The following is a 12,639-nucleotide window of genomic DNA, read 5'->3' on the forward strand; positions in this document are numbered from 1 at the left end:
CCTTAACTCCCAAGCCACCCACTAGCTGCCTCCCAGCAACAGCCCAACAGCCGCTGCTGGGCTTGCTCCTCACCTGGCTGCTTATCCCAGTAGCAACGTCTCCCACCTTGGTCCTGTGGAACTCTCGGATATGAAGATTTTCTCCACTTAGCAACTGGATCTGGATTTTCACTCCTGAAACATCAGAGTCGTTTACTCCTGCGGCAGGCGTGATGAGTTACAGCCTCTCGTCCCAATGCCGGGCTGCCCTAGAGGCAGCCAGCGTCCAAGGCCCTGACAGGAGCCTGAGATACAGACTTTGCCACTAAGTGTCTCATGCACGGAGGTCCAAGAGCCCAGTCGCAGAGCTGTGCCCCTGGAGCCCTGCACACAGCAGCTGTCCTCTGGCAGCTCTGATGAGAAGCTAGTGGCCTGAGCACCCCACGAATGCACCAGGAGCTCCGGGCACAGCCTCTCGGATGGTCTCCTGCTTTGCGCTAGATGAAGTGTCACAGGCTGAGCAACACCCCCTCTCAGATGGTTCCGTTGGGTGGATGGGGAAAACAGGAGCTCCCATGCATGGTGGGCACTGACCCACCCCTGCCCTGCAGGATGCGGGGGAACTGCGTCCTGCCCAGGTACATCAAGATCCGGAGACCCAAGGGGACTCACCATTGAAGTAGCAGGGGGTGTCTGTGTGCCGGCTGCGACACAGCAGGTTGTTCCAGCTGAAGCTCTGTCCGTCAGTCTGGCTGCACCAGGAATGAACCCCCGAGCTCATGGTGTCCCTCAGGCTCTGGGAACCCTTCAGAGAGCTCTGAAAAAGCAACCGAGACAGTTCACTCCCTGCTGCCGCATGCACCAGAGCATGTGATTCACTAGCCCGCACCTCAGGGCTGAGCTATGGAAGGCCATTTCCCCAGCGCCCATGTTCCTATGTGTCCCCCCCGCCCGAACACAGTCCCCAGGTTACCCCGGATCGGCCCAGAGGGAACACTGAAGGCAGCACATTCGACAGCTGCCATACTTCCATGGCTCCAATGCTGCCGACAGCGAATCTCCCATCTGACACCAGAAGGCACACGCCTTTCAAAGCGCAACGCAACCCCTGCTGGCATCTGCTTATTCACCTTCTCGCTGGCATCCGACACGAGCGGGCTGTCGATGCTGAGACACGAGAGCATTTGCTCCTGCTCCTCCAGAGAGTACGGCTGAGACAGGCTGTTCAAAAACAACTCTAAATGGGAGGAAACGGAGAGAGATTTGCAGCTGTCCCCATTCCACACCTCCCCAGCAGGGTTCCCTGTAAGGTGCACACCAAGAATTGCAATCCTGCCCTCCCCCTCAGCACAGCAGTGCAACCACGCTCCAGCTGTTCCCAGGGAAGGGGCTGCAGGGCAGGTGGCTGCCTTGCTCCAGGAGCAGCTGGGCAGCCACCACAGCGCCACACATTCCAATGCTTTTCTGGGCAATGGCAAGGACTAAACCTTGGCCAGCCACTGGAAATGGAGCTTCCTGGCCACTGGACACAGGAGATGCTGCCCCCACACGTCCAGGCAGATCTTAGCTGCACTGTCCCTTTGCACAGCTCCCATCAACGATGCTTCAGCCTGCATAACAAGAATGGGCTTTGGCCCGGCCAAAGAGCGGCGCAAGCTGGAACTCTCCCTCCCGCGGGGCCTGGGCAAGCTCTGCGCATTTAGGCCCTGCAACTGGACAGGGGCTGAAGTGCCCGGGCACAACAGCCCTTCATTGTGGAAGGGCTGGGGAACCTCACAGCACCAGTCTCAGGATCCTGCCCTACAGGCCCTGAGGCCCATGCGAGTGGGCGAGAACCACTCATCTCGACGATCCAGGGAGGGCAGCAAATAAGCCGTCTCCCCTTTCCTTGAGACAAATGCACAAAGCCAATTGTGGGCCCCAGGAGGGTGACCGTGACGGAAGACAGCAGAGAGCACTTCCCCCTCACACCTCCAGCGCTGGTAACAGCAGAAAGCCAGTCCCCAAGTTACCTATTTCCAGCTGCTGAAGCTCCTGTTCTGAGATAGTTGTTGTCCGTTCGGAGGAGCTGCTGCTCTTGGTGGGGACAGGAGGCAGGGAGGAGAGGGAAGGTGGATCACAAACCCTAGGTAACTCCTTGCACAGATTCCAAGGGGTTACCCCAGTCTTCTCTGCCAGCTGCAGGCTTTGGGACAGGCATGGAGCTTTGAACGCTGACCCTGGGCTAGCCACAGTCTCAGAAATTAGGCTGACTGTTGGGGACAGGGAAGCTTGTGGGTTGTTTTCTTCATCCAGAGACAAGCGTCTAGGTTCTCTGTATTCTCTCGAGGGGTTCTTTGCATCTCCCACTACAGAGCAAATGCATACATAGCACTGTTACCCAGCGAAAGGGGCAGCACATTTCTACACCAGCCAACAAGTATCTTCCTGGGAACACCCCGGGGCATCCCTAGGTGAAGCCTGTAACTTCCCTGTAAATCAGTTCCTGGCGCATTACAGACTTGCCAGAGGCTTGGTGCCAGAGGAGACTTGAGATCGTCTCAGAGGGAGCATCGGTGCATGGGTGGGGTCTGTGCAGGGATGTGACACACACACTATTTTCAGCGTTGCTAGATACCAAACACCAGCTGTTTGCCATTGGAGAGCGGGGGGGGGGGGGGGGGGGTCTCAGGTTGCCTGGCACATGCTAACAGCCTCAGAGAGCACAACATCTGCTTCCAACAGAGCCGAGGGATGCAAGAATGCATGGCAGAGCTTAACATGAGAGTCACTATCTGCGCTGCAAACTCATCGGGTGCCTTCCCTGGTGATTCATACAAACAGGGTCTCTACAGGCCTCCATCCAACCCTCAGGGACGTGTTTTGGGTCTACATGGGGAGCAGCAAGGCAACGCATACACTGCAGCCCCCGTATGGGGCCTTCTGTCCATTCCTGGCACCTGGAAACAGGCCTGCACCACAGAAGCGTGGTTCAGACATGCCGGGATTCTTACCGGTGCAGAACAGACGAGCTTTCTCTTAGAAGCAGGACAGTCTTACCCTGCTGAAGTGCTGTGTCAGCCTTGGTCTTCAGCTCGGCTGCAGAAGCTCTTCTAAGCGGCTCCTTCTCCAGCCCAGCTTTAATGAGCTCGGCCGTGGAAGGGTTACAGGACGGCGGGATTTCCCTCCAAGGAGGCGGCTCTTTGGCTATCTGCATCACACAAAACAGCAAGGGAAAGGGGGTGAAGCGAACGCACAGACACTCCCTTCAGCTGCCAAGAGAGACCGGCTCTCTTCTGCGCTGGCCAAGCCATGCCGCCCAGGAACCCGGTTAAGAGTGTGGAACCGGGACCAAAGGTTGGGTAATTAATTCTACAGCTATAAAGATCATGCACCTCAGAGACAAGCAAAGGGGAAACAGGAAACAGCTTTTGCATGACCAACATAGGGCCACAAGTAACATAAGCAGGCTCCTCCCAGTGCTAGTCCCGCTTTGCGCTTTCAGGCCTTGTGCCCACTGCGTTCTGGCTAGGACGCAGGTTGCTCACCGCTCTGGGTCTCCGGCAGCGCACTGTTGCTCACTCACCTTTAAGCACAGAGGGTGGTTGTAATAGCGGGTCCAAGGATGACACCCATTGAGCATGTGCAGCATCATGCAGCAGCTGCTCCAGATGTCCACCTTCGAGTCACAGCGCTTTCCCATTACTACCTCTGGAGCCATGTGCGTCTCTGTGCCCGGCATGTAGGACCCTAGAGATACAAGCCGCTCTCAGAGATGGCCATCAGACCCGCCGAGTGCCCGCTAAGAACTAGCCCAAGTGCCATACAGGCGCCAAACAGCCCACAGGAGCCCAAGGCTTTCATCCAGAGCTTTGGTCTACAAGGCAACTGGGACCCAAGAACGATAATGTGGGCAGATGGGCCTTACCGGTCACTAGGCACTTCCCCAAGCCATCTGGATGAAGACGAGCAGAGTGGCCGAAGTCACAGAGGCGAGCCCGGCTTCCATCCCTGGATAAGAGCATGTTGTCCGCTGCCAGGGAGAACATTTTCAATCAGTCCTCCCATTCACCGAGGTCAACCCCATGCAAAAGGGGCCAAACCCTTGTGGAGCCCAAAACTTAGGATTCTGCTCAGGCTCACAAAAAGCTGCAGCAGCCAGAACGTGGCACGATGCCAGGCACGAGCCTGCCAGCTCCGCCCTACAATATTCCCTCTGCTCCAGTGTTGGGCCTCCCCATGCACCATCCCGGTCAGGTAAAACACAGCGGTAGGGAGGAGGAAATGACACACATTATACTCCTGCCCACTGAGAGGCTAGCGCACTAGGCCACAGCATCCCACCTGCCATGTGGAATTAGGAGGTGCCTGTTCAGTCGGCTGTTCGGAGGAACAGGCGTAATAGGGTGTTACGTGGAACCCTACCTTTGACATCTCCATGCAGAATGTGATGAGCGTGAAGATACTCCAGACCATCCAATGCTTGACCCAGGTAACTGAGGGCTCTATCCTCTGGCAAGTAACCTCTCTGTTTAATCAGCTGGCCTAATGAGCCACCTGAGAGAATTCAGAGGATCCACATGTCAGTCAGATCTGTCCAGTAACCCTCAGGAGCATCAATATTCCTCCCCTTCTGCTAGGCCCAGAGGGGGGACACATTTGTCTCTCACAAATGGGCAAGATCCTGTTTATTCCCAGAGTTCTTGTTATCCAAGGTAACCTCCATCTTCCAAGTCCCTTAGTTTGGTCTCACATAATTTAGTGGTCTCCTGGGGCAAAATTATCAGCCTGACAGAACCAACCCCAACCAATTCCTGCCAGTCATCAACTGATCCGTGAAGAGGATGCACTTTCTGGTGCCCTGGTTGAGACTAAGAGCTATGTGCATGGAAGGTACCATGTTCAACACCTACCCCCAATCCACACCAGTATATTACGTGGGATCACAGAGATGAAATTCCAGAGTTAGTCCCAATAGCAAACACTGTCGCATCAAAGCAAACCGGTATTTGCTTCGGTTGGCAGCTTGGAGGAATTTTTTGGTTTTCTAGGGTCAGAAATGTAAATCCTGAAGGGGAAGGATCACTCAGAATAAATGGATAGAAATGAACATCACCAGTGTTAACCCACGATCGCTGACGCCAAGATACTAACTCCAGGGAAACCCCAGACTACCACCAAGGAATAAAAACCATTTACAATTGTGGCCAGGGCGGAGAAGGCATCAATGCCCATGTTTGATGCTGGCAAGGGTACTTCCATCTATCAGGGATGATCAACATCGAAGCAGGCAATTTTTTGAGGGGGGCCACTCCAAGAATTTGGAAAATGATCAAGGGCTGTGATATTAAGGAAAGGTTTGATATGAGGTTGGTGCAGAAGGGAGCTTGCGGTAAGGAATTGGGGTGCAGGAGAGGGTGAAGGGTCCGTGAGGGAATTTGGGTTAAGGAGGCAGCTGTGTCAGGGGACTAGGGTGCAGGGGTTTGGGTTGTGACCTGGGTCAGGGGACTGAGGTGCAAGAGGGAGGCAGACGTTTTGGGTTACGTGGTGTAGGGGTGCAGGAGGGAGGGCAGGGGTTGTGACCTAGGACAGGTGGGGCTTGTGACCTGGGGAAGAGGACTGAGGTGCAGGATGGAGGCAGAGAGTTTGGTTGTGTGTGATGGGGGGCAGAGGGTTGGTGTGCCAGAGGCAGGCTTTGGCTGAGAGCAGCTGTGCGAGGCAGGGAGTCTGCCCGAGAGTCTTTGAATAGCTAAGAGCCTAAGGAGAGGGCAGGAGGGTGCTTCACAAACTGCCTGTTGACAACAGCAGCTCCCATTGACCAGAAACCATGCAATGGGATTGTGCTGGGGAGGGCAGCACACGAAGCCTCTCCCACCCCCGGGCTTTCAGCTGTTCAAACAGGGAAGGTGTGTTTGGGGTTGGAGGAGGGGCAGGCAGGGAGCATGCCACATGGCCCGTGGGCTGTATTTTCCCCAGCCCTGATCTAGACAGTGTTTAGCCCTGCCATGAGGGCAGGGGACTGGACTCGATGACCTCTCGAGGTTCCTTCCAGTTCTAGGATTCTATTCCATTATGCTTGCATCTTCCTCACCCTCCATTAGTTCCATGAAGATAGTAACCCAAGGGCCTTCCTTCACTGCTCCATACAGAGGGACAACTTTGGGACTTGTTACTCCAGCACATGTCGTCAACTCCTCTGCACGAAAGTGTTCGACTTGCACCTGGAGAACCACAGAAAAAAAAACTGAAGTCAAGATGTCCAATTCCAATAGCTCAGCTAGGTCTGTTCCAATACCCTCCGCTTCCTGGGTTCCTCTGGAAAGGCAGCTCTACCCTCACATATGGGTCAGCACCACTGTTAAAGTACTGGCCAAGCGCATCAGTTCTGTGCACCAGTGGGACCTGAGCAGCAGAGGACAAGAGACAGTACTAGGCACTTTGGGTCAACCTTTCCAACAAGAAAGAAAAATGCCACTATGAGACTCAGTAGCTGTCAAAGCTACAGAACAGTTTAAAAATGGCCAGGAACCAAAGCTCAGAGTTCAGTGCCCTTTCCCCAGATCACTTCCTTCCCTTCAGTCTGCAGATTATGGCTGAGTGCATAACATTTTGGAAGGAAGATAAAAATCAGCTCTAGATAGGTCTTGTTTAAAAGGAAAACTCCACGCGCCCTGCTGACTGAACACTTCTCTAACCCACAGCATTGCTCAAGAGGACAGGCAGTTTTCCTTTACTCTCACTTTTCAGTTTGCTCTGTCCATTTGATAACACACAGAGTGTCCCTTTTTGTGCTGATCTTTCATGCAACAGGAAGAAAATGTTTTTCAAATGCCAGGAAAATGTGACAGTAAAAGTCACAACGGAGAGGAAAAACCAGCACAGCACCTAGAATAACTTGTAAGTCACTTTAAGTGAACACGATTTTCAAGTCCTCTTTAATCTGCTAATGTGAGGGAATCTGCTCTATTTATCACTTCCTTAGGCAGTTGCCATGCGACACAAGAAAAAACGAAGTAGAAAGTTGATTCACAGCAGTGGGCCAAACAAAACTAGACTCTGCTGAAGAAGGAAACCCTGACTCATCTGGACACTGATGGGAAAAGGATGCATCATGTTTCGTTGCTTTTAGTGATCCAGCCACTGCTAGTCTGGTTCAGTCTCAAGCATTTGCAAGCCAGCTGCTGAGATCAAGTTTGGTAAGATATGGGTAGGTAGCTCAAATCCCATAAACACAGAGGTGGCATTAATTTCAGGCAAGCAGGGCAATGCATCTCATTAACACATAACCAAGATCTTCACATTTCTTCATTGCTGTGGTTTTTTTGACTATGAAAGATACATTAAGTCAGAAATACCTTCCCTTCTGAAGACTGCGGGTAACATTTTCAAAACGCTTACCGCCATTTTCAAACATGCCAAGCATGTCTGAACATTTTAACTTGTAGCAAACAGGAAAATAATCCAGAAGCAAAATTATCTGAATACATGTGTCTGCCAGAAGGATACTTAACCCAAAAGAAGAGATTGTGTATATGTTATGACATCAGCACAACTTCATGTAGTGGCCAGAAGTCGTGTGTGTCTATATTTTAAATGTACTAGGCAAATGTTATATTGCAAGGTTTTCTGGTTTGTTTTAGCTCTGGCTCCTGAACAGCTCACAAGTGGGAAGAGATCAGATGTATTATTTTTTCCAGTATGGTTAATTATAGTTTTGCTTGTTTGTTTCTATCAGTAATCAGTCAAGCTAAGAATTATTTATATCTCATAGAAAAACCCCCACTCAAAAATATGTACTCAAAAAGATTCTGAACCCAAACTCTAAGAGTCAGTTAACTCCCACACTCTTGATTAGAGTAAATATGGGGGAAATATTTTTAAACAGCCACCAGAAAGCAAATGCATTCTGATATCTGCATTACAGTACTGTGCACTAAGATTATGACTGAAGATAATTGGTATAAATGTAACTACCTACAAGGGAGGAAGGGAGGGGAGCATAGCTAAGACAAATCTTCAGAGAAATCGCCACGTTCTATAGGCATCATGCCACGTTTCATGAAGACATCTGACTTTATTGTACAAGATCTGAAACTTGCTCAACCATTTAGGATCTGGAAAAGTACAGTTCCTTTGCAGAGCCTATAATATAATTTATTACTCTTTACAGAAGGGCTACTCAACACGCAGCCCGTTTGTGGCCCGCAGTGCAGTTTGGGTTTACGTGGGGCTCACAGAGGGGCTCACCATGTGGTCCACAGGTGGGAGCCAAAACAAAAAAGTAGTCAATAGAATGGTCTTCTGCTGATATGCGTTTTAGCAGTTAAATTCCTGGACTATCATTGTTCATTAAAAATGCTGTCATACGGATGAAAATACTGCATTTTATTAATATCAGCAGAACTGACTTAAATGGGGCCTTAAACTTTGTATTCATGCCCGTCAGCGTGAAAGAAACTATTTGCATATATATGCAACCACACTTAAGTTATGGCCTTCAGCATCTGCTGTGAATATCATTGTGGCCTCCTGGGCTTCCAAAGTTGAGTAGCCCTGCTTTACAATTTACCAGCATTGTTCAGACATAATATGCAAATTGATAATGCCAAGAAAAAGCCTTCAAGTTATCCTCATTCTAGGGTATTTGCAGTCACACATTTTTTTAGTACTCACATATCAAGTAGAGGATGAAGCACTTACCCTTTTGCTCTGTGCCCCTAGACCAGGAGTTTTCAAACTTTGGGTTGCAGCTTGTAAGGGTAAGCTGCTAGCTGGCTGGGAGATGCTTTGTTTACCTGAGCGTCTGCAAGCATGGCACTCTTAGCTGCCACTGGCCGCAGTACACCGTTCCCAGCCATGGGAGCTGCGGGAACGGTGTATCAGTCACCAGGAGCTGCAAGGAGCAATGCCTGAGGACATTTAGGTAAACAAAGCAGCTCGTGGCTAACGAGTAGCTTACTTTTACAAGCTGCAACCCGAAGTCTGGAAACCCTTGCCCTAGACACATTTTAAGATTTCAGTTAGATTCATGTAGCAGCTAAAGACATGCTTCCGATCCTTAGGACTGAGTTCTCAGAATCCACCCAGCCTCTTTCAGCTCCCAGTAACAAGGGTGCCCCGCAGCATGCTGTGAAGAATTATATCCGATCACTGAAATACAGACTCGCTTCACCTTACCACACCTACAAAAGTTCTGCTGTTTGATGTATCCATACCAATGCTTTGCAGTTTGCCCATGAATGCACAACTTCAACAGCACTGACTCTCATAAGAGTAACAGACCTATAGTCCTTAGGAGTTGGTACAAAAGCAGACCAAACTTTGTCTTTGTGCCTTCTTTTATTGGACATATCAAACTTCCCTTTGTTTTTGTAACTTACCTTTTTGGCAGCACACTGAAATCCCGTCTGTTTGTCCTCTATTTTGTACACTTCCCCAAAAGAGCCAATGCCCAGGAAGTCATGGCACTTGGTCCAGTGAACTTCTTCTCGGTATTCATAGTCCACTGGCTTTAATTTCTAAGAATCAGAAGTAAAAGACAAAATGAAGCAAGCATGCAGGAAGATGGCTGCCCATCTTGTGTGTCAAATTATTGCCTAAAACAAGCCCTCCGCTCCTGCTCCATCTAGATTTCTTGGTCTCTGATCTACATCCCTCCATCTCAAAGAGAAAATGAGCTATCCCCTAAAGATCTAAAGGTTTCTAGATAACCAGTCCACCTTAAGGCTGTCCCTTCCAGAGGCTGAGTGGACAATGCACTCACTGGACACAGCTGTAACAGCTAGTGCTACAAGATCCAGAAGCAGGTGGATGTTTTTTGCCTGCAAGATTTACAAGTACTTCCGTTGCTCTGGGAAGCCCTACCTATGGACTGGTAAACAAAAGTACCCAGCTGTGGAACAAAAGTAGGGTTTGGAGGGGCAAGGGAAAAATCTTGCAGGTGTAATTTAGCAACCTTCTGACCACTGGACTCCAAATAAATTGCAAATCGCCTATGGCAAAAGCGTATGATATATTTGCCCACGTGGGCTAGGCCCTTTTACCACTGAAAAATTAGTCTCTGAAGGCTGGCTATGTTCCAAATCTCTTCCTACTATAAACACCCACTATACCAAGCTCTTTATGGTGCTCACTGAAACATTGTAAGCCAGACAGAATCACAAAAGACTTTACACAGTGCAGGAGTTGTTAGAGTACTGCTTGAATTCACGCACACTCTCAATGGAAGAGCATACACCACTACGGATACACTCCAAGAGGCATTTAGAGGTGTAAATTCACAGTGCTACTAGACAGAAAGGAACACCATGCCTGCCACTATGTTGGCCCAAGATCTATGCCAAAAGTATCACCTCCGTAAGCAGCACCCCTTCGTTGTCATCTGCCTCTTGAAACTGCCCCTTCAAATCCAGACCGCCTCCTCTCCACGTCTTGGCAAGGCTGGCTAAGTTCCGAGGCTCCCCGAGGCTCACGCTCCCTTTAAGAGCATCCACCAAATATTCTTCCACAGAAAGTTTGTCCGAGGTGGTTTCCGTGGACTGGCTGACACATTTTGAAAAGGTGTGTTCTAAGCTTAGGCCAGACAAGCGTGGCTCACTAGTCGCACAGGCCCAATCGTCACGGAGGTAAGTCTCCAAAGGGTTACGCTTCACGGCACAAAGAGGACCATCCAGAACAGAGATGCAAGAGGGCAATCTGTTGTAAGGGAAGGGATGGAGGGTCTCTGGCTGAGGCACAAAGTCCCCCTGACAGTGTAACTTCCAAACATGGTTCAAGCACTGAACTGGGCTTATTAACTTGTGCAGCTCTGATCTATGTGGGTTTCTTAGTGACTGGAGTTTGTCTGTGAGCAGAACTTTTCTAGGTTTATCAAACAGTATCTGATCAGAGATTGAATCCTTGCAAGGTTCTGAAAAACAGGAGCTGTTACTGAAGAGAATGTTTTGGTGAGTTTCATCCTCCTGGAACACAAGAGGAAGAGAGTTAGGCAGGAACTCTAACAATAAAGCCAAAGGATTTCTCCTCCCAATCTATGGAGCTGAGCTAATGGGTCTCACCTGGACTGGGATCGGAGTACAACTTTCTTGTTCTGGAGTTCTGGGCCCTTGCTTAGCAGGGGCCAGTGTTTGAATTCGAACCCTGGATCTTTTCTTGCGACGTTTCTTCCTGCCTTTACCCCGATGCCTTGCCCTCCAGCAGGCTGGTGCCATTTTCCCCTCAGTAGCATGGGCCACATTGTTAGGGATCTGATCAAGATTGTCTGACCTGCTAACAACAAGAAAAGCGAAGGACACATTTTAATATGATAAACAGCAGGAGCACGTCTTCCCTGGCTGGTCACTGGCAACGACACCAAACCAGGCAGGAATGGAAGTTGCCAATATTGTTTTGTCAGTAGGAAAAGTTATGAATGCAAAAGCGTATTTGCATTAGGTAAGAAAAAAAAGATCATGAGAGCAGACAGCAGCGTTGGGCCCAGTAGAAGACACAGTCAACATATTTTGGAAGGTTTTGCTGGAGCCACTGGCAGTGAAAAACATTGCCAAGTTGCTCTATTGGCACAAACTCGCAGTGTACTGCATGTACATTTAATTAAGTTTACAATCTCTCTTATGTAAAGGAAATCTGTAGGCATGCTTAGAACATCTTTTTTACATTTTAAAAAGTATATTTAGTGTTAAAGAAAGGATCAGGGCCCATTGTTTGCAACAGTTTTCAAAATTTAAACCAAAAACCTCTAGTCTGTGATGACTGGGACAGTAAAACTAAAAAAGTTTTACTAGGAAATCATAACTGTGCAACCCAGCACCACCCTAAGGGATGTGCAGCAATAAAAAGATTGGTCTTTCAGAAGACAAATATTCACTGTATGAGGCATTCATTAGTCACCTGCCACCAGAAGTTGTTCAGTTCCAGCTAACAGAGAAGGAGAGGGGAGACTGCTCCTCACGAGAAGAATTTCCAAGTTTACCTTGCATTGATTCACACAGTGTAGCCATTTGCCCTTCTCACAGAACCTGGGCAAATGGAACCTTTTCAAAGCTTTTTCAGTCATTCCTAGCAGCCTTTTCTCTCACTGCACATTTAGCTGGTTTAGCAGCCCAATGGTGGGTGCTAAGCTCATGGTGAGATGGTGGCACTAAGCACTGGCCATGTTTCATTGCACTTCTTACATACTTAAGGGGTTAAGTTACCATGTTACAGCACAATTTGCACTTTTTCAAAGGATACTGACCTAGAGGAAAACATCTGCCATGCCAGCTGAAGGCAAGGCAGTAGTGGGCATAGAACAGAGGTATCAAGGATACAACCCTGAGCATCTAGTGCCCTTAGCCCATATCAAAGCAATCCGCCTGGAACTGGTTCTGCAGGGCCAGGAGGAAGTTGGCACTTCCTGAAAGTGAGGAAGTGTATGCTGATGGGGTGTAGTTACCTGCGGCCACCCATCCCTTACTCCAAAACAACTCCACTCATGGCACCATCAGCACTGAGCCCTACTTCCAAGCTTGCCATAAGCTCATCCCAGCCACAGCTGAAGGGCCCCTAAGTTCCACTTCCTCATCCTGTGGCTGCTACTCCCAGCCCTTCTCTTTCCCTCTCTCTGAGTTGCTGGCACCACCACCGAGCCCTGAAACACCAGACTTACAGGTGCTGGCCCTTCTCCTCCCACTTGGCTTTATC

The 12,639-nt window shown here is 49.6% G+C and overlaps 1 protein-coding gene across 4 annotated transcripts in view; it reads right to left on the reverse strand.

Annotated features, from left to right (window-relative positions):
• MAP3K14 (mitogen-activated protein kinase kinase kinase 14) overlaps positions 1 to 12,639 on the reverse strand; it is a 32,267-nt gene that overhangs the window by 7,544 nt on the left and 12,084 nt on the right. For 3 of the 4 annotated variants that reach the window (XM_075911474.2, XM_075911475.2, XM_006111835.5), the window contains 12 exons: positions 11,016 to 11,226; positions 10,311 to 10,919; positions 9,339 to 9,476; positions 6,050 to 6,179; positions 4,384 to 4,515; positions 3,887 to 3,991; positions 3,545 to 3,708; positions 3,019 to 3,169; positions 1,992 to 2,327; positions 1,110 to 1,216; positions 652 to 796; positions 74 to 174 (listed from right to left, as the gene is read on the reverse strand). In XM_075911474.2, coding sequence (XP_075767589.1) covers positions 74 to 174; positions 652 to 796; positions 1,110 to 1,216; positions 1,992 to 2,327; positions 3,019 to 3,169; positions 3,545 to 3,708; positions 3,887 to 3,991; positions 4,384 to 4,515; positions 6,050 to 6,179; positions 9,339 to 9,476; positions 10,311 to 10,919; positions 11,016 to 11,226 — 2,329 coding nt within the window. The remainder of the gene's footprint in view (positions 1 to 73; positions 175 to 651; positions 797 to 1,109; positions 1,217 to 1,991; positions 2,328 to 3,018; positions 3,170 to 3,544; positions 3,709 to 3,886; positions 3,992 to 4,383; positions 4,516 to 6,049; positions 6,180 to 9,338; positions 9,477 to 10,310; positions 10,920 to 11,015; positions 11,227 to 12,639) is intronic. The other variant, XM_006111837.5, reaches the window with a different exon arrangement.

Source organism: Pelodiscus sinensis, chromosome 29 (genome assembly GCF_052426305.1).
Source record: "Pelodiscus sinensis isolate ZL-2025 chromosome 29, ASM5242630v1, whole genome shotgun sequence".
Classification (NCBI taxonomy): domain Eukaryota; kingdom Metazoa; phylum Chordata; order Testudines; family Trionychidae; genus Pelodiscus; species Pelodiscus sinensis.